General features: G+C 39.4%; 1 protein-coding gene across 4 annotated transcripts; it reads right to left on the bottom strand.

Annotated features, from left to right (window-relative positions):
- Positions 1-470: 470 nt before the first annotated feature.
- Positions 471-24,130, bottom strand: TECR (trans-2,3-enoyl-CoA reductase). Of its 4 annotated transcripts, none has more exons than XM_032191819.1 (13): positions 23,928-24,130; positions 13,668-13,718; positions 13,100-13,151; positions 12,723-12,767; positions 11,270-11,373; positions 9,171-9,286; positions 8,947-9,052; positions 4,970-5,042; positions 4,838-4,881; positions 3,360-3,417; positions 2,699-2,787; positions 1,623-1,668; positions 471-1,521 (listed from the first exon to the last, which is right to left on the bottom strand). In XM_032191819.1, the coding sequence occupies exons 3-13, from the start codon at positions 13,113-13,115 to the stop codon at positions 1,394-1,396; spliced, it is 825 nt and encodes a 274-aa protein (XP_032047710.1). In that variant the 5' UTR covers positions 13,116-13,151; positions 13,668-13,718; positions 23,928-24,130; the 3' UTR covers positions 471-1,393. The 4 variants fall into 4 exon arrangements, 3 of the variants coding, with proteins under 3 accessions (XP_032047710.1, XP_032047709.1, XP_032047711.1); XM_032191818.1 differs by lacking the exon at positions 23,928-24,130 and adding an exon at positions 22,777-22,827; XR_004253514.1 differs by lacking the exon at positions 23,928-24,130 and adding an exon at positions 22,777-22,827 and having other exon boundaries at positions 1,493-1,521; positions 1,623-1,749.
- Positions 24,131-24,141: the final 11 nt, after the last annotated feature.

Genomic DNA, 24,141 nt, shown 5'->3' on the forward strand with positions numbered 1-24,141 from the left:
TGTTATACAGAAATAAAATCTGGGTCATGTATTTTTGCTTTTTTAGTTTTTTTTTTCTTCAATTTATCTTATTTAATGAAAGTACACTCTTGCTTTGTGCTTTACAAAATATTATGAAACTAGTCTTTCTCTTTTGCCATAATTATTTCAACTGAATTTAATGTAAAGGCTAGAATTTATTGCATATTTTGCCCTTACAAATAGCTGCAAAATCTTTCTATACATCCATTATAAATAAATTAATCATAAAACAAAACAGTATCTATGCATTCTCTTCATATTCTGAAACAGCTTCTTCAAAATGTCATTCAGCTAGACTGCAATAGTCTTTTTTTTTTTTACTAGATTTGCACAAAACCCAACTAAGTCCCACTGAACATCTTGTGAAAAAGAAAACACAGGAAGTTCAAAATGTAGCTGTTTTTTTTTATCCCTGGCTCTGAAAATAGGAAGGGAGCTAGTATTCTGAGGACTAGCAGCCACTTTTTGTATTTACAAAGTACATTAAAAATTATTCAGAGAATACTGACAAATAATACAAGGTAAAAGGTCCTTTAGTAATGTAAGGACTTGTTATATGAAAACAGGCCAAATATCACAGATACAGCATAGATCAGATCTTATGAATCTTATTTACTAGTATGCAATTTACTAATGAAGAATACTAAAACCAAAACAAACAGAAAACAAGCTTCCCCCCCAGAAATCAACACGAGATGTTACATCTACAAATTCATCTTACTGTAGAATCATTTGGCAAATTATATGTTAGACCCAAACAGGTATTTGAGATATTGCCTATTTCTTTATTCCAGGAACCATTCATATTCTTTGGTAATGTTGCTTGTCACAAAGCACGTGCCCCCAGGCAGCACACTCTCTTTTTCAAGTCAAAGAAGGCAGAACATGCAACTGTCTTCAGGCCAGCTGGCCATGCTGTCTGAGCTGAGCTCTCTAGTAGTTGGCTGGTATGTCCTCGTTCCAATGTACTCATGTCACAGTCTTGTAGAGTGCCACTGCTAAATTTGGAGCTACTTTTCAGCACAGGCTTCACAGTATCTCAGAGGCATCAGTCTAAATAGACTAGTACAGGAAAATCTAAGTCAGTTGGGTTGTAGTGAACTATAGGAGCTTTTGGCTACCAAATGTGCAATGAAGCCTTACTTTTTGAAGGTGCTTCTGAATTGAGGAATTCTTGAATGTAAGGAAGTATCGTTTTCAAATGTACACAATTTCCCTCAGCAGTGGAGATTTAACATATGACAGAATTATTTAAATTAATTATTTTTTGGCAGGAGGTTTATGAATAAAAAGATCCATCACCTTTTTCTTCTTGAAGTTCCATGCAATACTGAAGTCAACCTTTTTTTTTTCCCTTTTTTTTTTTTTTTTTTTACAACAAAAAAGGAATAATTGGCATTCTAAGACTTGGATAATCCTTGAATTCTCGTAGGTAGGTGTAGTGTTTATCTTTTGCCCAGATTGTCATCTGAATGAAGCAAAGCAAGGTGAACAGACCCACTGGAAGGAAGAAAAAGAAAAAGTTATGCTTCATAACTAGGGAAAGATCACGTTCTTGTCACTGACGATGTATCAGAGGGAAGTTCCAAAACTTTACTCACCTGGAACACACTGAGTCATGACAGTGAAACTGATCCATGTCCCCACCTGTTTTGGCCAAGGAAATTTAAAACATTTCTGATGACAGCATTTGCACTTATGTCTCTATTGATCAAAACCAACCTTGTCCTAGTATAGGTAAATAAAAAAGCCAAGGTCAGCCAGATCATTTTCTAATGTGAATAACCTTTAGCCAAAAAGGTGAACGGTGCCCTGTTATTACAAACAAAGCCTTTATGTTTGCTTCCATACTTAATATGACAATTTTAAGCATTACAGCTAGCTTCCTTTTTCTCTGCCTAATTTGTGTTTGTCACTTGTCCATCAATGGTAGGCACAGTAATTTTCTACAGCCTGAGACTTAATGCTGTTCTCATTAACATCTGCTAATGACACAATCACACTTCATCTTCATGTAAGTCAAAACCTGACACAGTCTTTCTGCACAAAAGTGAATTTTACACTCAGTTTTACTGTTTCTAACAAGTTTTGAATTGAGTTGGGAGTTTGGCTCCTGATTAAGGAATATGAAGCAATAAACTGGTTGAAGCTTCTAAACCAGACAGCACCAACACAAACGACCGTATAACTTAGGAAAATGGGGATGAAGACCTGGCAAGCATTGCTTCCTACACACTACTTCTCCATTTTATCTACTACAGTATCCTCTATTTATCTGTGCACTATCTTCCTGTACATTGTGATATTTGTTCCTGGGCTCTCTTACATTTTAAATCCATTAGATGCCCCATCCCCTCACTGCCACACACCCTCAGTGTCGATCTTCCTGTTCCTGTCTGCAAAGTTTCCAGTGCTTCAAAATGCATTTATATCTTGTCTAGCAGCTACGCTGAAGCACAGGCCCAGGTCCATTTGGCATGTAAGTACTGCCTCAAGGGTGGACAGGAAGAACAGATAAGTTCCTGTCTGCTGTGTGGTTTCTTGGGTTTTACAAGAGGAGGGAAAATGTATTGGGCTGAACTGTTTCAGAGTTTTCTTCCATGTTTTAACATGCCAAAAGAAATGAGAACTTATCCAGCAAAACTAAAATCTTAACAGCTCGTTTGAAAATACATACCTCGTAGGTATAGTTAGGGCAAGACACAAAGAAAAACAGCCATGTGAAAGGATTCTTTGTTGGATATGGGATCTTACGGGTTTTGGATCCTATAGATTAGAAAACAAATCACAAAATATTCATACTCCTAGATATAACATTTCCTATAAAGACAACCCAGATCTGCCAACTCCTGTGTCTCATCGCTGTCATAGGGACAAGCAAGATATGGAAAAACAGGATGTCCTCTGGACCCACAAGAAGGAACAGGATAACTGTGAGGAAATTTTCTGGACATTAGCAAGACATCTACATAACCCTTCGATCGCAGTCGCACCTGTTGTGACTTAGGTACGTTTTAGATGTTAGAAGTTAAAGGTGTTCTCTGTCACAGAGCTGGATTTTAATAGTCACAGTTGATAGCTGTTAAGATGTTTGGCTCATGCACAAGGAGCTTTGGTCTGCACAGAGATCTTGTGCTCCTCTTCATATAAAGTCAGTGAAATTACTTCCGCTTGCTCACCAACATGTTGCTTATACCAGCACTTCTGCACTACCCGTGTTTCCTTCTGCACTACCTGTGTAATTGATACCCTCCAGAACCAGTCATTTCACGAGGCAGCATAACTGTGGAAGTACTCAATGGCTGGACTAAAGTGAAAAATAATATTGTAATTTTTACCATCTCTCCGGAGGTCACTAAGTGCAACATGAATGGAAAAATTTCCAGCTTCACACAGCTGCAAGAAAAGGTATGACAGTTAAAATGTGCTTCTCTTCCACTTACTCTTCTTACCTTTGTTATTTCTCAGGGTATTTAAAAAAAAAGTTAAAGAAGTTATTGTAAACAAGATTTTAAAAAAGGGAGTCAATTGTAAATAACCAAGATTGCTTTCTGACGGGTGGATGGAATCTTCTTGTTCAAACATGAGACCATATTATGCTCTGTTACAGTATTTATGAGATTTGCCAATAAATGTGGACTCTGTTCAAAAGATCAAATTTACTTCTTATACAGTCCCCATAAGATCTAAACGCAATAACTAAAGTGGATAAAAGTAAATCCAGGAGACACTTTATCTTTTAGCTATTTTCTGATAAAAATACCAGAAAACTTGATTTGGACAGTTTTGATTTCTCAAAAGTTATCAAAATCCCAAGGAGGATATGAGTTGAGCTGTAAGTTTTCTTTTCTAGAGTATAGTTGATACAAATAATGAAATGTAATTGACCCAGCTTCCTCCACTGGCTTTAAATAATGCTTCCCCAATCAATTATGCAGAAAGTGTATTGAAACAAGCCATTTATATGATTACGGACAGTCTTCAGTGTCTGCAAAGCATAACCATTAAAGCAAATGACTGGTCGTCAGACCTCCTGAGTTTTATTGTCAGCTCTTGTACAGTTATGTAGTCTCTCTGTAAAATGGGAATAGGTTACTAACTCACAGAAATTTCGTACCAGGAAGCTGCTTTGAGAACCTCCAGTAACTGACCTTCAGTTTCTTAAAGCAAGTGAACAGCTGGTGTTTTAAGTGAGTTAAACATACATAGGAAAAATGGGTACATCTTTGTTGGCTACACTAATGTTATGTCTGCACGTATGAAAATGTTCCTAGGAACAGTGAGAATGAACAGACACTGTCTTAAGAATTTTGCTTCATAAGGAAAGCTGTAAAAAATGTTCCTGAAAATGCTTGTAAGGAGCAACACCTCCTCCCCTCACTTCCATTTGCTGCTAACAGTTGTATCAAAATGAACGCCTTCCCTTGGAAATAAGCAGTGTGCTGTCTTAGTTGGCCAGTTCACTAAATTTTATGACCTGTTGTGATTCTTACACTCAATGAACAGTTCCCAAAAACAAACTCATTGGCTTTTACACAGTGTCACAAACCAATAGTTCCAGGATTCTTTTAGACTGTGAGAGATCATTTTAGCAGATCAATATCCTAGTCTTAGAATAGATACTTAATCAAAATCTTCCCTTCTGTACAAGATCACATTAAAAACTGACATGTATCTGTTCTGCATGCAGCTTTAGTAGTATGTCCCAAGTATTCTAGTTTTAAGTATCTGCTTATCCTACTCATTCTCCCACTTACACAACATAAAAAATAAACCAGGACATTTTAGCATTTTATAAAAGGAGCAACAGACCTACCAGAAACATGATCACAGCAAAATTAATCTGTTTTTTCCCATAAGCTACAAAACAAAATGTTTACATATGGTTAGCACTAATACACAGCCAATAAAGGACTTAAATCATGTTGAGGGCTTTTATGCTACTTACAAGGAGGAGTGTAAAGAGGATGATTGATGTAATAAGCAAGCCAAGCTGCAAATCCCCAGTAATACAAGCAGTTCTGAAAAACAGTTATTTTTACTTTGTTTCAGTACAATCCTCTGGGTCAGTATTCACTGCAAGGACCACTGATAACAATTAATTGGGCTGATCCTCCAAGTTGCTGATAATACAACAAAAAGTGACAACACTGGGTATGGTAAGGCAGGAGCAGACAACAGAAAATAACAGAAAGGAAGTAGTGCTCATAGAGTAAGATTTCCTTTCAAATATCTCAGAGCTGTTAAATTTATAAACAGTTTTAGAAACTACAGTCCTACTGTTGGAAACAGGTTTCTCTTGTCTGACAAGCCATTCGGCCAAAGATGATGCGCCACACAGTCTGTATGTTAAAGACAGACTTGTTTTGCTAACCCCTGAGACTTCATAAAACCTGATTTAGGCACTGTGCTCTCTTTCTTGCTTATTTCTTTGTATTTATTTGTACAATTTTTATTTGTACAATTTATCGACATTCTTTTTCTTCATCCATTGGTTTTCTTTACTTCGTATGCCTTAACTCTTCCTCCTTTAAAACATCACACCTGACCTTTCCCTGTGTCCCTTTCACCATAATATCTTTATTTTGTCCATTTTGGTGCTGTTCTTGGGTTTCTGTGATCTAGTTTCCATTCTCTAAACTCTGATAATGAAGCTTGCACTGTACTGATTCATTCCTGACTAATTTCAAGAGTTTAATTAAAAAAAAAAAAAAAAAAAGAGATTGTTTTTTCCATTTCTGCCTATTGTGTTTTTATCCTTCAGTATCTTGGTGACAGGTTATCTTCTCCTTCCTTACATGTCTGCTGGGAAGCCCTTTCTTGGCCTATTCCTCTTTTTCCTCTATGGTCTCAACTCTATGTGCCATTCTCTTACAGACAGACCTTAAGCATTCTTGACCACTCATACACCTGTCTCCCATCAGTTCAGATTTCCTCCTTTATCAAAGATAGTGCAATCATTGAACTGCCCAGAGATCTAAGACAAAATGAAGGAAGACCCTTTTGGGTATGCTGTAGTACAAGCACGTAATAGTTCCTTGCTCTGAGATTAGGTATTGCAAGGTAACTGATGAGACAGAGCAAATTATTAACTAATCATTATAGATCAGGTAGGACAAGAAGGGCAAAGAGATTAAGTATCTTCCCTGTGACAACCTCCCTTTTATCCAGGAAAAGCAGCAGAGCTGGAGGAACAACTCCAGTGAGGAACAATCTAGTCAGTGATAAATGACTAGATAGATAAATGAACCTAGTCACTGATAAACTACTGCTTCCTCCCTAACGTTGATTTCTTCTGCCATCACCCACAATGTACTAACTGCTGTGCAAACCTAGGTAGAAATGGTTTGCTGTAGTCTTGGAATGGCACCTTATGAACAACCATGCTATAACTATGCAAGTTGGTACAGGATGGGTCATATGGGAATGGATTTTAGTAAAGTTAAATAAACAAATAATTATGGCTCAGCTCCCAATAATACTTGGTGTAATTAAACTGATTATTCATCCAAAGAACATGATTGACCACAACAGTTATAAGTTATACCTCAGTTATAAGAAAAGGAGCTTTAAGATGAGTGGAGTCTGCCACTGCTAAGATACTTAGCAGTAATACTACAAATGGCACGCTGTCACTAGAAGCCCTTACTGCTCATGCAAAAGCCTCGTGAGGTTCAGATAGAAGCAACAGAATGTATGCAGGCTTAATGAACTCACTTGAATGAAGGGAATTGTTTCTGTGAATCTTCATATTCCAGATAAATAACAAAGCTTTACAATATTATAAAGAGGTTTTGTGGATGATCAAGTTGAGATATTGCAGGAATAGTTTATTTATGAGATCTCTAAGTTTAAATATTTCTGGTTAGCATTTTTGTTTTCTCTACTCCAAGTTATCATCATTCCTATGGTAAACAAAACTATTTCTTAAAGTTCTGCCTACGTTTACTCATATCCAGCATGTTCCTTTCTGTTTCATTATATTATCTTCTAGTTTAAATGATATTTCTTTAGCTCTAGTTGTTTGTTTTATTTTCTCCAGATGTGATCATAGAAAGCAATAATATCCTGGTTTTTTTTACCCATGAAAATGCTGTGTAAGACCTGTCATATGACCAATCTTTGAGGAATTCCACTGGTAATCTCCCTATTAATAAAGGTATGAGAGATCCTTTTCTGATACAACATCAATCTTTCCCTTAGTTAGTTCCTTTACCACCACACAGTTGTTGTTTTTTTTTTTTTTTATTAATCCCTGGTTTACTCATACTGAGCCATGTATCTGAGAAATAAGTATATTATGTTAATCTAGCATGAACTGCTTTTGGTGAACCCTTACTGCATTTTACTGCATCATTTATTCCCATTTCCATTTGGTGAACAAAGGATGAAAATCACAAATCTCATCAGTTCCTGTTTCAGGCCTCTGCATAGTAAAACTTAAGTATCTCTTGCTAACTGAAACATGCCGTTGTGCTTGGGAAATAAGCATCTATATTTGCTTTGTATGTGATCAACACTTAAATTAAGAAGCTTTGTCTACCATCTGTGTGTGAGAGAAAAAAGGGAAGAGGACGTGATACTTTTCTGATTGGCACAGTTCTGGAGTAACACCATCAAAGTCAATGAAATTATAAAAGCAAGTCAAACCCAAGCACTGCTAAGCAGGGAAAACTGAGAGCAACTTTACAGATGAAAGCAAGTACCACCAACCTGCAAAGGTAGAAAAGTGATCAGAATGACTGGTACAAGTGACAGTTTTAGCAATTACATTTTGTTTGGTCTGAAAGGAACTAAAAGTTGGCAAGGACCACAGTGAAAAATGAAGATTTATCATACTGTACAGATTCTTTTTCAAAGTAAAGTTGCCCATATAACTGTTGTTTAGCATGCATTAGCTACTATTGTGTGAAGAACAAGTCTTTAAGAGATCTGCTAGCCTTTTAACAATCCCTGCATTCTTCTGCTTCAGAAAACAGTGACAGGGAAGGTTCTTTCCAAGGGCCACTGCTCAACTACAGACCCTCATTCCATTTAGAAAGCATGAAGCCATCACCAGAACTACCAGAGCCACTGCAAAGCTGTAAGGAGTTAGCCACAAGGTAAAGCTTCAACTGCCTGCAATATTCACTGCCATAATGCAAATTCCAAGGGACTGTCTAAATGCAAAATGTTAACTACCCAAATGGTCATACTATATGATATGTTTTTCTAGCTGTAGATGATGATCTCTTGTTTTCCTGAGTACAAAGAGCATTTTTGAATATCACTGTGTACTCTGTTGCTAACATTTTTAAATAACCACAGCCCATACAAAACCGTGCAGCTTTGCAGACAACTAGGAAATAAGGGATCTGCATTTTAATGGCTGCCCTATGCCACAGCAGCACCGATAAGGATAGGGGGTGCTCCTGGATGAGAAGAAAATATAGAATAAACAAGTTTACTTTGCACTGGAACAATAAAAGGTAAATTAACAGTTGCTTATCAGCAAAGACAATATGAGGTGGGGAGAAGTAAAGTGATTGTTACAAAAAGTTTCTTTTTTTAAAAAAAAAAAAAAACAAAACAAAACAAAACAAAAAAACACCTCCCAACACTGCACCTATCTGTGCTACCTTAAAAGTTAATTTTAGTAAACCTTCACACCCAGGGAGGTAGCTGAGTGGAAAGGAAGGGAGGGCTGAAAGCCTAAAATTTTAAGAGAGCAATGAGAAAACTGTAATGTGAATAACTGTATGGCAACAAATGGGTTATACAATAGTGACATTAAGAAATCTTTTGAAAGAACTACAGATTCATGGGTAAGATTTGCTGCACATTACTACAAACGCCACGCCAAAAGATCTGTGCTGCAGAGGCAGAGAATAGGTTGGCTAGGTTGGATTTGTAGGGGGGCTATGGATAGATTCTGTCACAATTTACCTTCACAATATTCCTCAGTGGCATAGTCCCATGGGAGAACCGATGAACAAATATTGTTTCAATCAACCTTTTGATGTAGTGGAAAGAATGGCAGATACATGCCAAGCTAGAAACAGCAAGACAAAAGCATTTAAGAGTGCTTAAAAAAACAAATGTGGCAAGACATTTGGAGTAAGACTACAATGCTAACAAGTAATACAGCTCAAGCCTGCAAACGGACTTACTTAACTACTGGATGTGGGCTTGATGTAAACCTCTCATCCAGTCCATACACAAAAGGCATGCGGAAATAAAACAGAAAATAGATGAACAATGGACCTGTATATTCTATCAAAAATACCTGCAAAAAGAGAGAAAATAATTAGACAGCTGAATCAGATGATGGTTCTGCTTTGGTTTCTTTGTGATAAGTAATGCAGTGGGATAAACACCTCCACTGACCCAGAATGGCATTTAGAGATGCAGGGAGGGAATAGCAGGTTTGGGCTTAGGCTATGAAATCAGTAGACATGCACATAAATGTTCTGCAATGTATTTGCCTCAGTTGCATACAAACAGCCATTGCCAGTGCAGCTGACACAGTTTGGGTATGAAAAGCTAATCACAGCAGCCCAGAGATCATGATAACTGTGCATGCATGTTACATTTATGCAGCTCTCACCCTCCTCTTGCCCTTAAAAACTATTTGTTTATTTTGGGTTAAAATTAAAGTTGTTGAAGAATTTATCTCGAAATAAATGAGCTTTCTTTCTAATGAATGAATTTTATTTAAACTGGAAATACAGTTTGCAAGTGTTCACAGGTGACCCTATCTATATGAACAGTTAGTGCAGCAGATATTCTGGAAAACAATCAATTAATTCTATACTCAAATAATCTTTCACTGGGGACAGAGGAGAAGAGGAAACTGAAGAAGCTATTTTCTAACCTAACTTCATTTCAGGCAGGAGTGTATTTCTCATGAGGATCACTTTACATTGAGGTTAGCTTTGGACCAAGCATTAACGGTTGCATTTTTAAAGTGAGGAAGGCAGATCAATACTTCATTTATGGAGAAAGAAGGGAAATTGATTGTAATTCTGTCAAAGAAAACAGAACACGTCACTTTTTAAATGTGTCTAAAGTTATTTTAACTATGAGAAAAGACGTTTTCATTTCAACTTCTGTAACACAATCAGTATTTTCTGTGGCAAAGGTAGGACTTGACTGTCATTTTTATTTGATAAAACTGAAGCACTTCTTGGCTTACATTTGAATGAACTGGTCTGAAGGGCAGGGAAAGCAGAAGGTAAAGGACAGATTATGGAATTGAAGAAGTCTGGTGTTATTTTACTGTGATATTTTAGTATATAATAATGCATGTAGGTCTTGGAGTCTACATTGCCATTAGAAGTTTTGCTTGTCTTACTGGTTTATGGCTTGTGTAATAGCTGACTTATCAGCATAGCATTTAAAGTGATGATCTGAAGATTCAGTCTTGCAGATTTTTTTTTTATTATTTTTTTTGCTTCCTGTGAATCCTTGCTATGTCATTAACACAATATTTTTAGTAATGTTTCATAGCTAGGAGATGGTAAATGTGTGGTAAATTACTGGGTACCTTTTCCTTTGTGCTGTGCTGGTTCAGTGTAACTAGTGGAAAATATGTGCATCTTGGGGTTTCTGAAGAACTTTCTAGGGTTATTGGTCACCTCACTGTATAAACAGCACTCACTTGCTGAGTGAGTTGTGATGGGGCTTGCCTTTGAGCTAAGAGAGTAAATGTGAAGTCTTTGTGGATGGCTCCTAACACTGCAGAAATCATCATCTGTCATTAGCCTGGTGTTAGCATCCTGGGACACAGCCACATGCAGACAGCTAACTCATTTTACTTTCATGCATTTTCCTGCTGAAGTCAGTTCAGTTACTGACAGGTAAGTTGCTCACATGCCTCTTTGCAGACAAACTCTGAGTATAATCCTGATTTTGTCAGGAGAGTTACACAGGCCCTCTAAAGCAGATCCCCAAAAGCATTTAGATACCTAGTTCCTAGTGATTTTGCAGTAGACATCTAAATCCATTTGAGAACTTGCACCTTAGTTCAGTACAACCAAACTACCCTCTAGCAAGTTTCCCACTGCTGCTCTCCCAGGGAACTAGACATTCAGAATATTTTGTTGCTGCTTTCCCTGGTTAAATGAACTGAAGCGATGAGGATTCATTGCCTGCATCCACTATCAGAGCAGACATCATGCAGAAATATTGTAGAGAGACAAAAAGTGATGTAAGGATTAATTATGGAGAAATAGCCATTAAAATGGCTCAGATTTGACACATAGCTCACCGTAGTCCATCCTATCTGTGGCCCTAAATCTTTAAAGTATAAGGTAGCAGTTGTGCCAACAGGGAGGTGCTGCAGGATTTCCTCATCCCTCAGGGACTTTCCTTCTGAGAAGGAAAGAGGTAATTACATCTCAATGAAATTCAAGTCAATTTTGCCAGCATACTAGCTTTATATTGTGCTTTTATTCATCTGTGAGATTCTTTGACCTGACATGGGCTTACTGGAATCTAAATAAAAACAAAACAAAACAAAAAAGAATGCTTATCCTTAATTTTGATTTATCCCTACAATCACATGTAAGCCTAGATCCTCTATTCAGGATCTCTCTAGTCAGGAGAATTTCTGATCCTATCTGCCTAGTCCAGTAGACTTGGTTTATCACTGCTACAGCAGAATTTGCTGATGGGTCACTGTCTGTTAATACAATTCCCTGACCTCAAAGTCAGCTGCACCTCCATCTTTCTCTTCCCCGCTTCTCACTGCTCATCACCAGACACAAGGAAGCTGTAATAAGCTAGGACTGCAAGGCCCTCCTACAGAGGTCTTCATTGCCTCCTTTTTTTCCAAAGCTAGGAGGTGATTCCACAGGAACTGAGCTGGTGATCCAGTTTTTAATGCCTGGATTTCAGGGTATCCCCATAAGGCCAGCATTTTCTCACGGTAAGTCTCACAACAGAAACTCATGGAGGAATCTAACAATGTAGATCTTTGAAGAAGGAAACAAAGTACTCATACGCCTGTTCTTCATGGACAGATTCTACACAATGAATTAATCTTCACCAGCATAATTCTAAGGGAATATATAAATCAAATTTTCCTTACTAGAAGCAAAAGAACAAAGCGCTACATTTTATACTGAATGCTAAGATGAATTAGCACAGTTTGGCAATTGGACTTTCTTTTGTGCATCCAGGCCACGTACTAAGAGGCTTCTAACAGTGATGCCTGCAACTATGCTAATCAAATCAATCAGCTGGCATCAGCTTTGTCAGCAAATCCTACATCCGCAGCAATGTGTTTTACATTAGCTTACCTCAAAGGAACCATAATTCCTGCCTGAGAGCAGAGGATTATGTGAATTGATAGCTGTAACTCAGTTCTTTTTAGTACTCCCAGCTGAGCATCACTATGGGAATCATTTCACTGCAGCTAAGGGAAGTTAAGAGTCTAGATTCTGTGCTGCCTGTCTTTAAAGCAAAGGTGCTCAGTAGTTAGAAAGTGCATCGGAACAATGTGCAGACTCCTGAATTAATTACCAAGCGCCAAACAGATGGATGGAACTCTTTTCAATACTTTCAAATAATTTAATTTGTTCTCGATTCAATTCAGTCTTCATGGTGCTAAGTAGCATAGCTGGAAACAAATTTTTAAGAGCTAATACCCATGCAAAGTACACCTGTTATGCAAGGCCCCTGCTCAGAGCTTTATTACTCCAGTTCTCATAGGTACTTACTTGGATCAAGTTTTATTGACTGTCTTGCTGGATACCACCGAGGATCTGTAAGACCGTACAGAATTTTGTGATATGCAGTATTTGTTTTAGATTACCCACTGTTAAAATAAATGCAACATAACAGAGTATGATTTTTTGAATATTTTTAGGAATATTCATTTAACATGAATACCTGTGAGAAATTATGCAGCAGGAAAAATACAAAGATGTATCAGGATAGTATAAAAATGGTATTGAAATCTCACGGTGATCACATTCATGTGCAAGTTACTTAGCATTATGTGTGTGTGCATCATATGCTTCAAGTTCATAATTTTCTCTTATTTATATTCTGTATATTCTGATGTGATACAAACTCTTGCAAAAGTTATACTCACATAATTTATGGAACATCAATCTTATCTCCCTAATTGTAGCATTTGGTTCCACCTAGACAAAAAATAATTAATATATATAGATATATATGTAAGATATGCACATTTTGAAAGACAGCTATTAGGTGTAAGGCTATTCATGTAGAAATGTGACTCAAACAACAAACAACATAACTTTCTTATATATAGCTAGGATTGGTATGGATGATTGCAAGTATTTCTTACAGGAAAATGGGAGGACCTAATTTGTGGCATCTGTTTCAGAGGCAGTTACAGTGGCAATGATTAAGAGTTACTACAGCAGCATTGACAGTTTGATGGCTTATGAGTGAGTAAGGTACAACTGACACCATATAGAGAAGTGAGTGAAGTTGTGCTATTTGCCCAAGAGCTCCTTTGTGAAAAGGGCTGAAGTGCTCTGTAGTGAGTATGAAGTACACATAGCTGTTGCCTCTCCAGTGGCCAAAAAAGGGCTATTAAAATACTTTCCACAAACACTACATTTACTTTAAAAAACATTAGTAATTTTAAAATAGTCACCTAGCATTTTGAACAGATTTTTGTGTTTTACCTTATCCAGGAAGCATAGTTGTTCCTTTGTCTTCCAGTCAAGGATTTCCACCTGAAAGGATACAAAATTATGATTATTATTGCCTACATAGTCTCTAAACTCTTGGTTGATTCTCAATTTTGCAGTCATTATTCAGAATGAGACACCTTTTTCCTCTGACCTATGGACTGTGTTAAAAACAGCTCTGATGTGTTCAAGAGAGAGCTTTAATCATTGATGGGTTCTCAAAGCACTCAACTGGTGAAAAAATAGCACTTTTGCCAAATAAATTGTCTTCCTTGATAAATTCAGAAGTAGAAGCAGCTAATTGACTGATCAAAATAGGCATTCTGGGGTGTTTTGTTTTGCTAGAATAAAAGGAACAAATAAGGGACAGACAAGTTTCATGGTAATCACTAAGGAAAAGTTTATCTTCAGAACTGTTCTGATTTATAAACCTAGAAAGGCAATTTGAGAAAAAAAAAAAAAAGTAAATGTGTATATACATGCATGTAAGCAAGTATTTTGAGTACATACCGCATAAAGATTACTATACAATGTTCCCAGAATGTGTGTTAATTATAAAGAGAGTAAAAAACATCAGAAAACATAATGAACAAATACAGCTAAAGATGTGGACTTCATAAATCCTTGAGAGGTTGTTATAGAAATATTCAATGTTACTCTTGCCTCTCTGATCACCCATATTAGAAACTATGTATTAGCATTTTATTTTCCAAGTGGTGGTTTAATTGCAGCTCTGAATAGGACAAAGTGGGTTATTTTCATGATCAAATGACATTTTGGCAAAAGGTTTTGATTTTAATTAACAGCCAAGCAGCAAAGTCCCCAGATGTTTCAAAGCCCAGTCGCAGCAGACTAGCAAAACTTACCATATAGTTCTTGTGTTTTAAATTGTTCTCATCAAACACTTTGTAATGGAACATTAAGGTACAGCTAAGACTGAAAGTTCAAAGCTTATCTGTCACAGTCACAAATGACTGGGACTATCATTACTCTTTTTTTTTTTTTTTATAATAATAAATGTCTAATGTTAATTATGATTGGTATTAACTGACCAAGGGGATAGATTAACAGTAGACTTTAAATATGATTCCCTACTAAAAATAGGAGTCACAGTCCAGTATCTTTCTAATAGGATATTTTTGAAGAGATGACTTAGTTAGAGTATCTTATTTCCTTCTTTTACTTGTCCCAAACTATTCTTTATCTGTTGGCGTAGCAATGAAGCACTTCAGCTCCAGCCAGAAGTATCCTATCAGATCCCTACAAGGGACACTAATGCAGTAGTATTTTCTACCTGTGCACTGTAAGCTGCCAAGGGGCATCAAGGGAGGTAAGCACTTTTCCTCCTTTGCAATGCATAATGCATGTGTGCCAGATTATTGTTATTACATATTTCTACCTATCTCCTTTTGAAATAATATAAAGTACAAGTTTTACTGTCTGTCTGAGAGATCACTGTGGGAAAGCAAATGAAGTGGATTCCTTTTCTCTGGGATGCTGAACTACAGCATTCTGACTCTTGCAGCCCACAGAACATGTACTGTGGGGACGGTAAATATTTTTTTGTCATTTCTGATGCTGAGTTGTTACAGGGGTTATTGAAACCTTTGGTGTATTTCAAAGCTCTTGTATCCAAGAACAACGCTGGGCAGCCCTATAGACTGCAGCAGCAACCAGTTTAGAAGCCTCCTTCCCATTCCATACCCACTCCCAGCATATATATATTGGATCAGAATCCACCCACTCCACCCCGCCCTGGAAGTTTTAATCTTATGGTCTTTAGTGTCTGCATTAAAAAATCCTCTCCATGTCAATTACAGAGTAATTTGGATATCTGTTCTGCCACCTATCCTCTTCTAATTGGGTTAGTCTTGTTATGCACAAGGCCAGACAGTAAATTACAGAACATTTGCTTTTGCTCTGTGGTTTTCTTGGGAGTAGCTGTATTAAAACATAGGTATTTATGTGAACCACTGGAATCAGTGTGGAAAATAATCAAATCATCCACCATCTTCTGTATTGCTGTTTGGTTCTGTTCCAGCATGTCGCTTTCAAGTGCCAAACTGGCATACCTTCCTGTACTAGCCCTTTTCTTCAAAAACCTACAGAGATGATGGATTCAGACTTTTGAAGGTGCACAACAGTGGTGAGTGGCAAGGTCACCAGCTGCAATATGGGAAATTCCCATCAAATACGAGGAAATGACAAACATTGGAAGAGACTGCTTAGAGGGGATGTGGAATCTCCATCCTTGGAGGTATTTGAACCTGGACTGGACAAGCTCATGTGCTGTCTGATGTAGCTGCATCTGCTTTGAGCAGTAGCTACAAGACTTTCAGAAGTCCCTTGCAACCTAAATTATTCAATGATTCTATATTTTTGAACACTCATTCCTGAACTTCAAACATTTTAGTTACTATCAGTTACATTCAAGATCTAAGCAAACATAACACATGCTTTCCCTTTTCAGAAAGAGGCACACAAGAACACTGCTGTAGATTCCACTCCAGTTCATAGAAATTTGTGCAATGACAGAGTGAAAGCAAGGTGATTGTTTCCTCTAATTATCATGCCTCTGATCTGTGACAGAACGTCCCCAGTGTGGTTAGCAGTTCCCTGCATAAGAACCAGGAAAGACTGATCCAAGCTAAGAAATGTTATCTTTTCTGAACATAATGGCCAATCGCATGAACCCACATAGCACTGAACACAGTGTTTCCAGTCCTCAGGCACAGCACCAAGTCAGTTAATGTATTGGTTGGCAACAGTCTTTAGATACCCAGCAATCTGTTCTTGGAACACTTACTGATGGGTATCATCCCTTTTAAACATAAATTGTTTGGCTCAGAGCATTTTAATTTCTGAGTGTTTCCAAAGCATTTAGCACAATAGGACACTGACAGTCAGTTTGCACTAGTGCAGTATGACTTGCAGTCCACTTATTTGGTGATTTTTTGATAGGCATTTTAAATTACAGCTTCTCAAAAACATCTTTGAATAGAATGTAAGCAATAGGCAGATTTGTGCATGATAGCTCAAAGTTAAAACTCTTCTAGAAGTAACTACAAATACATACCCTCAATGTTTAGGAGACAAACTTGTTCTCATGCATAACGAGCAAAGACTGATAACGTCTTTAAAGACAGAAAAATTCTTAATTATTGTTTAGAACAGGTCAGGAGCAAAGAATAATCAATTTATGATAAATGCAGAAAAATTAATTGCAACAGTTAAACATCTATTCAGAAGGGTGGAAAATTTATTCACAGGGGAAAAATGGTTGAGCAGTGTTTAATTTTTTTAGATAGGGTGCCTTTAATAGGATTACAAAAATACAGTAGATCAAATCCACCCAGTTTAAGGCTGTTTCAGATGCTCAAGCATCGAGAGATGTTCAAAAAATGATGTGATAACTGTAATGGAAATACAGACACATCGTGTCTGTGCATCTTGGAAGTTTTATTTGCAGCCATTTGTACTCAGCAGATTCAGTAAACTCTAGCTTAGTGAGATTTTTTGAACACTGACATAAGCATATAGTGTATCGATTTCTTTTTAAATTACTCAGAAAAAAAAAAAAAAAAAAAAAGCTTATTTTATAGTCTTGGAACCAACCAGCCCAAGAAAGAGCAATGCAGAATGAATTAATTCTCCCTGAGCTACTGGACTGCTTATGTAAGTCAGGTTCCTGTAATTTAACCATTAGAAAAATCAGTAGTTGCTATAGTTCTAATTACATCTTTCTAAACATTTAAGTTTTCCAACTGAATTAGTAATTTTCTCTATTCCCTTAAACTTTTCTTGAATACTGTGTTGTTCCTGAAAGAAGCAAGCATGTCTTAGTGTGGTCTCCCACTAGGGCATATCAGGAATAATGTTCTAGTATCAATAAAGTTAAGCCAAAGGGAAATTGCTGTAACTGTAGTTACACTGAAAAACTGTGTTTGTGCTGCTGCTACAACTGACTTTCAGTCTGAAACTTGCCTTGCATTGGAGTGTACAAACCATTGCAGAGGCTGAGTCTAAGGATCCATCCAGAATGGTACCTTTCTTACTGATAGAGCCAACAGCAGGTGACTCACAGGAACAAAACAGGGCAAGAATGCAGTGAATGGGGGGAGGAGAGAAGACATACAGATTGAGATTTTCCTGCAGCAGAAGTGGTGCCTTTGTGTTTATTAGCTTTTTTTTGTGGGTTTTTCTTCAATTACTTCTTCCACATGCCTTTTAAACCTGTGTAAATTTTTAGCATGCACAGTGTCTTGAGGTGAGGAGTCCCACAACTACATGCTGTGTGAGAAGGTTTCTGAGGAGAATCAAGGCAAATGTTTAACCACAAAACCAAATTTCATCATCTTACCTGTGGAGGGCTATACTTTTTTTTCTGTAATTAGTTCAGCTACGTGAAACCTTACCTCTCCGAAGTGAATAGCTCACATTTCATGAGACTAGAATCTTATTACATGATTTCACCAAGTATTAAAAAAGGAGATAGTGATACCCATACTCACAAAGTTTCATACAATTAAATTTCACTTTTGTAAAATTCTGATGTCTAACATTTAGAGGTTCACAAGACATACACCAGGTGTTTACTCATCAGCCTCTTAAGTTCTGCTCCTGTGTATGCCTGAGAACCATCATCTGGACTATACTGAAACTCAGTATATTTTTATTTCTTCCACCTGTTAGAGGTTTGTGCGTTAGAGGTTATCACAGTGAATTCTGGCTCCTGAAAGCCTATGAAAGCTTTCCAGCTTTTGCTAGCATGACATCTTCCATGAGGATACACAGGATGGGAAAGTAGCACCAGTTAATTCTGACTCAGTGGGTATTTACTTACATTGGCTAGCACAGCTGCCAATTTCCCAGTCATGCTGAAGACTCCCATCATTCACCAAGTATCACTGTCACTATTAAGCAGATTGGAGTGCTTCCATCTGTGAACCTAAGCCAGCTTTGATGCAATCCTAAGAAGACATCCATGTTTTTCAGTGGCACCTCACAGCCTTTTCAATGTACAAAGGAGACTAGAGCTCAGGGCTCTAGTTTATAGTGATTATTTTCTGCAATGAGAATATTCAGGTAGGAGAGGTTTATAAATGCTCTGTGCAAATCAGCACTGTGATTTGCAGTGTTGGACTTCAGTATCTACAGGTCCATTACTACTCTTCATGGATAATTTGGTGTATGGATGTCAAAATGTACATCCAGGGTGTGCTTTCAACATGGAATTGAAGAGACTGAAGAGAGATTTTTTCCTTTCAATTATTTATTTATTTTTGCCTAGGGGTATTAAGGTTGGGTCTGCTGTCTTTTAACAAGGCAAGAAGACCAGAAGCTGCGGGAAGCCTGTAGCCCTTATACTGATGGATCAACTCACAATAGCTGTGTTTACTTTTTAAAATATGCTCCTAAGAAGTCCATTATTTTCTCTAAAACAAGTCTTTTGATTTCAAATGTAGCCTTCAAATCCTAAGTGGCTCCAGGTACTCCCTGCCAAGTAATGTTTTATTGTCACATTTCCCTGTACAAAAAAGAGAGTTTCTCTCTTGAGCTCCACAGAGAAAAAGGACAAATTGCCTGTCTTTTAAGTGAAGCGGCACAAATGACTGTACAAAGTGTTGTTAAGTGTATGGAGAGGCGATGTGGGAAGAGAAAGGGAGAATGTTTTTCCCCATCTTCTCAGTTCTGTGATAATTTTATGTGTTACTTGTGAAAACAGAACAGACATTTTCAAATCGCTGGGCAGTTTTTGGCAGTCTCCCTTTAAATGACCGTTCAAACATCTCATATATGGCCTTGTCTTGCTCAGGCTGCTCTTGGAGGATACAGAATCTTAAAATCCTCTGCAGTCCTGCTTTTGGCACTTGTTCTCAGTGTTTCTACTTGATGAGGCTTTAGACAGCATAGCTCTGAGTGGGAGAAACCTTTGTAACAGGAGCTGTGACATCTCAGCAATGCCAGTGAGGCAGCAGCCATCCCCCCTTGCATTCAGAAGGTTTTCATCACAGTCAGAAGGGGGAGAAACTTTAAATGCCAGCAAGCAGGGGGGCACTACATTATAGCTTTTAGACTGTACTGCATATGTCAGCTCAATCTATCCTCAGGGAACAGAGTCCAAAATATTTTGGGTTAGCAAAGCTTACAAAAGGCACTCCTCATCCAAACCAGTTAAGGAAGCAAAATTACAACTGAAGCTCTTATGGTGCTAATTTTGTACAATGTGAGTGTATTTGCTCAAGCATATTTCCTCTAGGAAGACACAGGGACATGCTGTTTTCTTTATATGAAATGCTTTTGAAGACTTAAACCTATCAAGTAGAAAAAAGGGTAGAATTCATTAGCCTAACTTCAGAGCTCTGCACTACAGACATTTACCTCTGAGCATGTCATATAAACACCCTTTGTAGAGAAAGGAGAAAAGCTGGCACTTTTAGGATAAGCTTCATCATCAGCTTTGAAACACATCTAAACTAGGTCAGAAGAGTTGTTTTCTAATACATTTAGAGAAATGAGCGCTCCTAGAGACTATCAGTTATCTCGATACCAGTCTCTACCACAGACCTCTAAATTCTGGGAGGTGAATCTCAAATTATCAGGTGCAGTACTTTCAGGTATGCACATGTCTTTAAACAGTAGCTGTTCTTGCCAGGCTTCTCCTGAGCTATTAGTGATAAAACAGCTGCAAGGTGAAATTAGAAACATGCCGGTGCCCAAAGTAAATAAAACCCATTCTAGCCTTATTGCAGAACAAGAAATGTACAGACAGTCACCTAGACATGGGTCTAGGAGTTCAGGGACCTGACTACATATGTTAGGTAGGGGAAAATCACTCAGCCGCTCTGGATTTTTGGGTATTGATCCATTAGGTCCAGCACACTTTGGCTTCATCAGTTAGGCTCATAATTGTTGGTACTTAAGTTTGAACACAACCTATTCAAAATAAGTAGTTAAAGGTGATTCCAAACCTGCACCTGCCTTTACTGGCTACTTAGAAGTCACTCTAATACAATGTTGCCTGTTTTTGAAGTATTTCTGTCCTTAGCAGAAATGAGGAAGACTCTCATTCAAGGAAAAGAATTAACAGCCGGTGTCTGAGCACTCACAGTCAGACTGGTGTTCTCACCCATCTTTTTGTTGGTCCATTCACATTTTATTCATGGTTAGGGAAGAGGACCTTCCTACATACTCAGTATGAAATTGATTGCAGAATCACAGAATCAGTCAGGTTGGAAAAGACTTATAAGATTACCTAGTCCAACCTTTAACCTTGTACTGACAAGTCCACCACTAAACAATGCTACTAAGTTCTGTATCTACACATTTCTCTGGACATGCTCCAGCATGATATCCTTCTTGTAGTGAGGGGCCCAAAACTGAACACAATATTCAAGGTGCAGTTAGGTACTAGGCATGATAAAATGCGCAAAAAATAAAATAAAATAAAATAAAATAAAATAAAATAAAATAAAATAAAATAAAATATACAAAAGAGAAAGAAGCATTCCACCAATACACTTCCACTAAACTTGTAATAGTCATATTAGAAAAAAAATTAGACAGCAACAGTTTGGTGTTTGCAAAGTGCTTTGTGATTCTTACAAAGAGGTACCACAGAAAAGCAATAAAGGGTAAATGGCTCTGACATGTACAGGCAAAAGCACAGAACTGCAGACTAACCCAAAGCAGGGAACATTAATGTTTTTAATATCAATAGAGATTTTTATCCCTTTAGGAAGTCTTGGGAATGGTGGGACATTTACTCTCTCTCCTTTCCTAACTTTCCTAACTGAGCTGTCTTGAATTTATAACAGAAAGCAAGTCAGTGGGGAGAACAGTGCTGAAAGCAATATGCAGCAGCACTGCTTAGTACTACCTAAGCTGTCTTTGTCCACATCCCACACCCTGAGTCTGCTCAGACACACACTGGCTGTGCCTGGGCAAATCTGTTTCCACACATTATCTGCTGTACAGAGAAAAGGACTAAGACATATGAGGCTGACTTGTAAATAAATTCATGAGACATTCTGAATTTGGATTAGTGTTGCTTAGACACAGGATATCAATTAAAGACACAAAAGATCTGGATCTGCTGCTATTGTTCTGCCTCGTGAGGTAGAGCGCACATCATTTCACTGTTTCATGCTTCTCCATCTGTACAATTAGGTAGTAATTATGTCCATAGGTCTCCTAGTAGTGAGTGCTATAAAGAAGTTCAGTACAACTGGAGCAGAAGAGCAAACCTGCCAACCTGACAATGACTGGAGGTGTTTAGAGGGGTATTACACGTGTGCCTGATCCTGCATTTGGATATCACAGGACCTAGGGACAGCAATAGAAATGCAGGAGGCAGTGAAAAGCATGGTTATTTTTCCTAAAAAATAAATAGATAACCAGGGAAGTGAGTATTGCAGGGGAAAAGGCACTGCAGGTGCCTACCACACACCCACTAGGGCTAGAGGCAGCTTAATTTGCGGAAGCATTAGTGACATCCAAAAAGCTTTCATAGCTTTGAAAAGCAACATCTGAACTTTTAGGTCAAGGTAAGTAACTACAAAAGCAGTTTGATTTTTTTTAGACTCTGTTAATGTTGTAGTAACAGCTCTTTTGTATTTTGCACGGGGGGGGGGGGGGAAACGCATTCAACGTTAGGTGAGTCTTGTGCTGGAGACAATGAACCGTAAACCTGCGGGAACGTTTCAGATTGCCACCGGTAGGCTGGCACCAACCTCTCTGGGTAACTCTTCAAGAAGCGTTGCATTAGCCAACACGATGCCAGCGGAGTTGGTGCGGCTGTTTATGTAAGCGGATCCCCGCCCGCCCAGGTGCATGTCACTCCGCACTGGCAGCGTGCACGGGGAGCCGGGGGCCCCAGCCCCTCGAGGCTGCGCTCCTCTGAGCCCCACGGGGCCGGGCCGGGCTCGGTCGTGCCCCAAGCCGGGCCACCAGGTGCCCAGAACATTCCTCGCCCGGCCGAGCCGAGCCGCGCCGCCCCGCAGACCGCAAGGAGCCCGCAGCCCCGGGGCACCGCTCGGGGACCCCCGCCCCGCCCCGCCCGGGCCGCCCCTCGCCCCGCTGCCCCCCGGCCGCCCGCACCCACCTCGAAGAAGCCGGCCCTGCCGCCCATCCTGCGGCCGCCGCCTCCCGCCGCCGCGGCCCCCTCCCGGCCCCGCACCGCCCCGCTCAGCCGGCGCCCGGCCCCCGCGGCGGGGCTCCGGCACCGCCCGGCCCCCCCCCGGTTCCCCCCGCCCCGCCCCGCCCCGCCCCGCCCCGCCCCGGCCCGGTCCGGGGGAGCCGCGGGCGGCAGCAGCAGCGCGGGGCGCCGGCAGCAGGGCGCCCTGCAGCATGCACAGACGGGGAAAGGCAGGTTCAGAGCCACGGCTCGGCGGCGTTTGACTCGAAAGGGGGGTTATTTTCCTTGAGAGGCACCGGGGAGCTGCAGGAGATCAGTCGTGTTTCACGGTGCGTGCTGGTCAGAGGTAGAGAAATGAGATGACCACCAAAACCCACAACTGATCGAGAGCCAGAAAACACCCTCCTGTGTTTTTTTCTGCCAGCGTACCTCGCGTTTCTGTGTGGTTTGACAGACGGCAGACCCGGGCTGGGTCCCTTCTGTGACGTGCTCCCATCACTGGCAGAATTAAGCGCATAGCATAAAGCAGTACAGAGGCTGGTATTATTTTTTCCTCCAGCTACTATTTATTCCATTACCCATTTGTGAGAGCTAAAGGAATTAAACATTAGTGGATTCTACCTGCTATACAGAAACATTGCTTTTTTATGGCTCTAAGTTTCCATTATACAGAAAGGTTTATACCATACGCTCTTTGGAAGCCCTTTGCTAACCCCAAATTTTATCTGCTTCCATAGGACTATAACCATCAAAGCTTCTTAAACAAAATATTGGAGAATAAATTTCAGATGCACAAAGCATGAGGCCCCCACTGGCACGCAGGAACACCCAGTGAGGCAGAATTCACTACCGGTGTGAAGACAGGCTGGAGGTGCATGCTCCTTTTCAAGGCAGTTATGTGTTTGGATGGTTAGTGCTGGGATCTGGTTAGACCTTCTGGATTTTTATGTTAAACAGAATTACTGCCTGTCCAAAGAAGCAGGCGTTCCTTCAGTATATTTGTCTTCCAAATGGCCTGCGTTCATATACTGAGGAAAACTGTCTCCGATATGTGAAAGTAATCAAGGTAAATACAGAAAAGCAACCAGAACACAAACACAAAAGCCATTTAAGCCAACCTTCCGTCAGAAAGCTCTCAGACAGTTCTTCAGACCAACAGGTCGTGCAAACGGTCCCCCGGCTGGGTGCGGCACACCGCCTGCAGCAGGCACACTGTAACGGGCCGTTCAGCTCCAGTGCTGGCAACAGCGCAACCCGCGGCCTCGTGCTCCCTGGAGCCCCACTGACAGAGCCCCCTTCTGAACCTGCAGCGCAGGACCTTAGCGCTGGGTC

This window comes from Aythya fuligula, chromosome 8, assembly GCF_009819795.1.
Source record: "Aythya fuligula isolate bAytFul2 chromosome 8, bAytFul2.pri, whole genome shotgun sequence".
NCBI lineage: Eukaryota > Metazoa > Chordata > Aves > Anseriformes > Anatidae > Aythya > Aythya fuligula.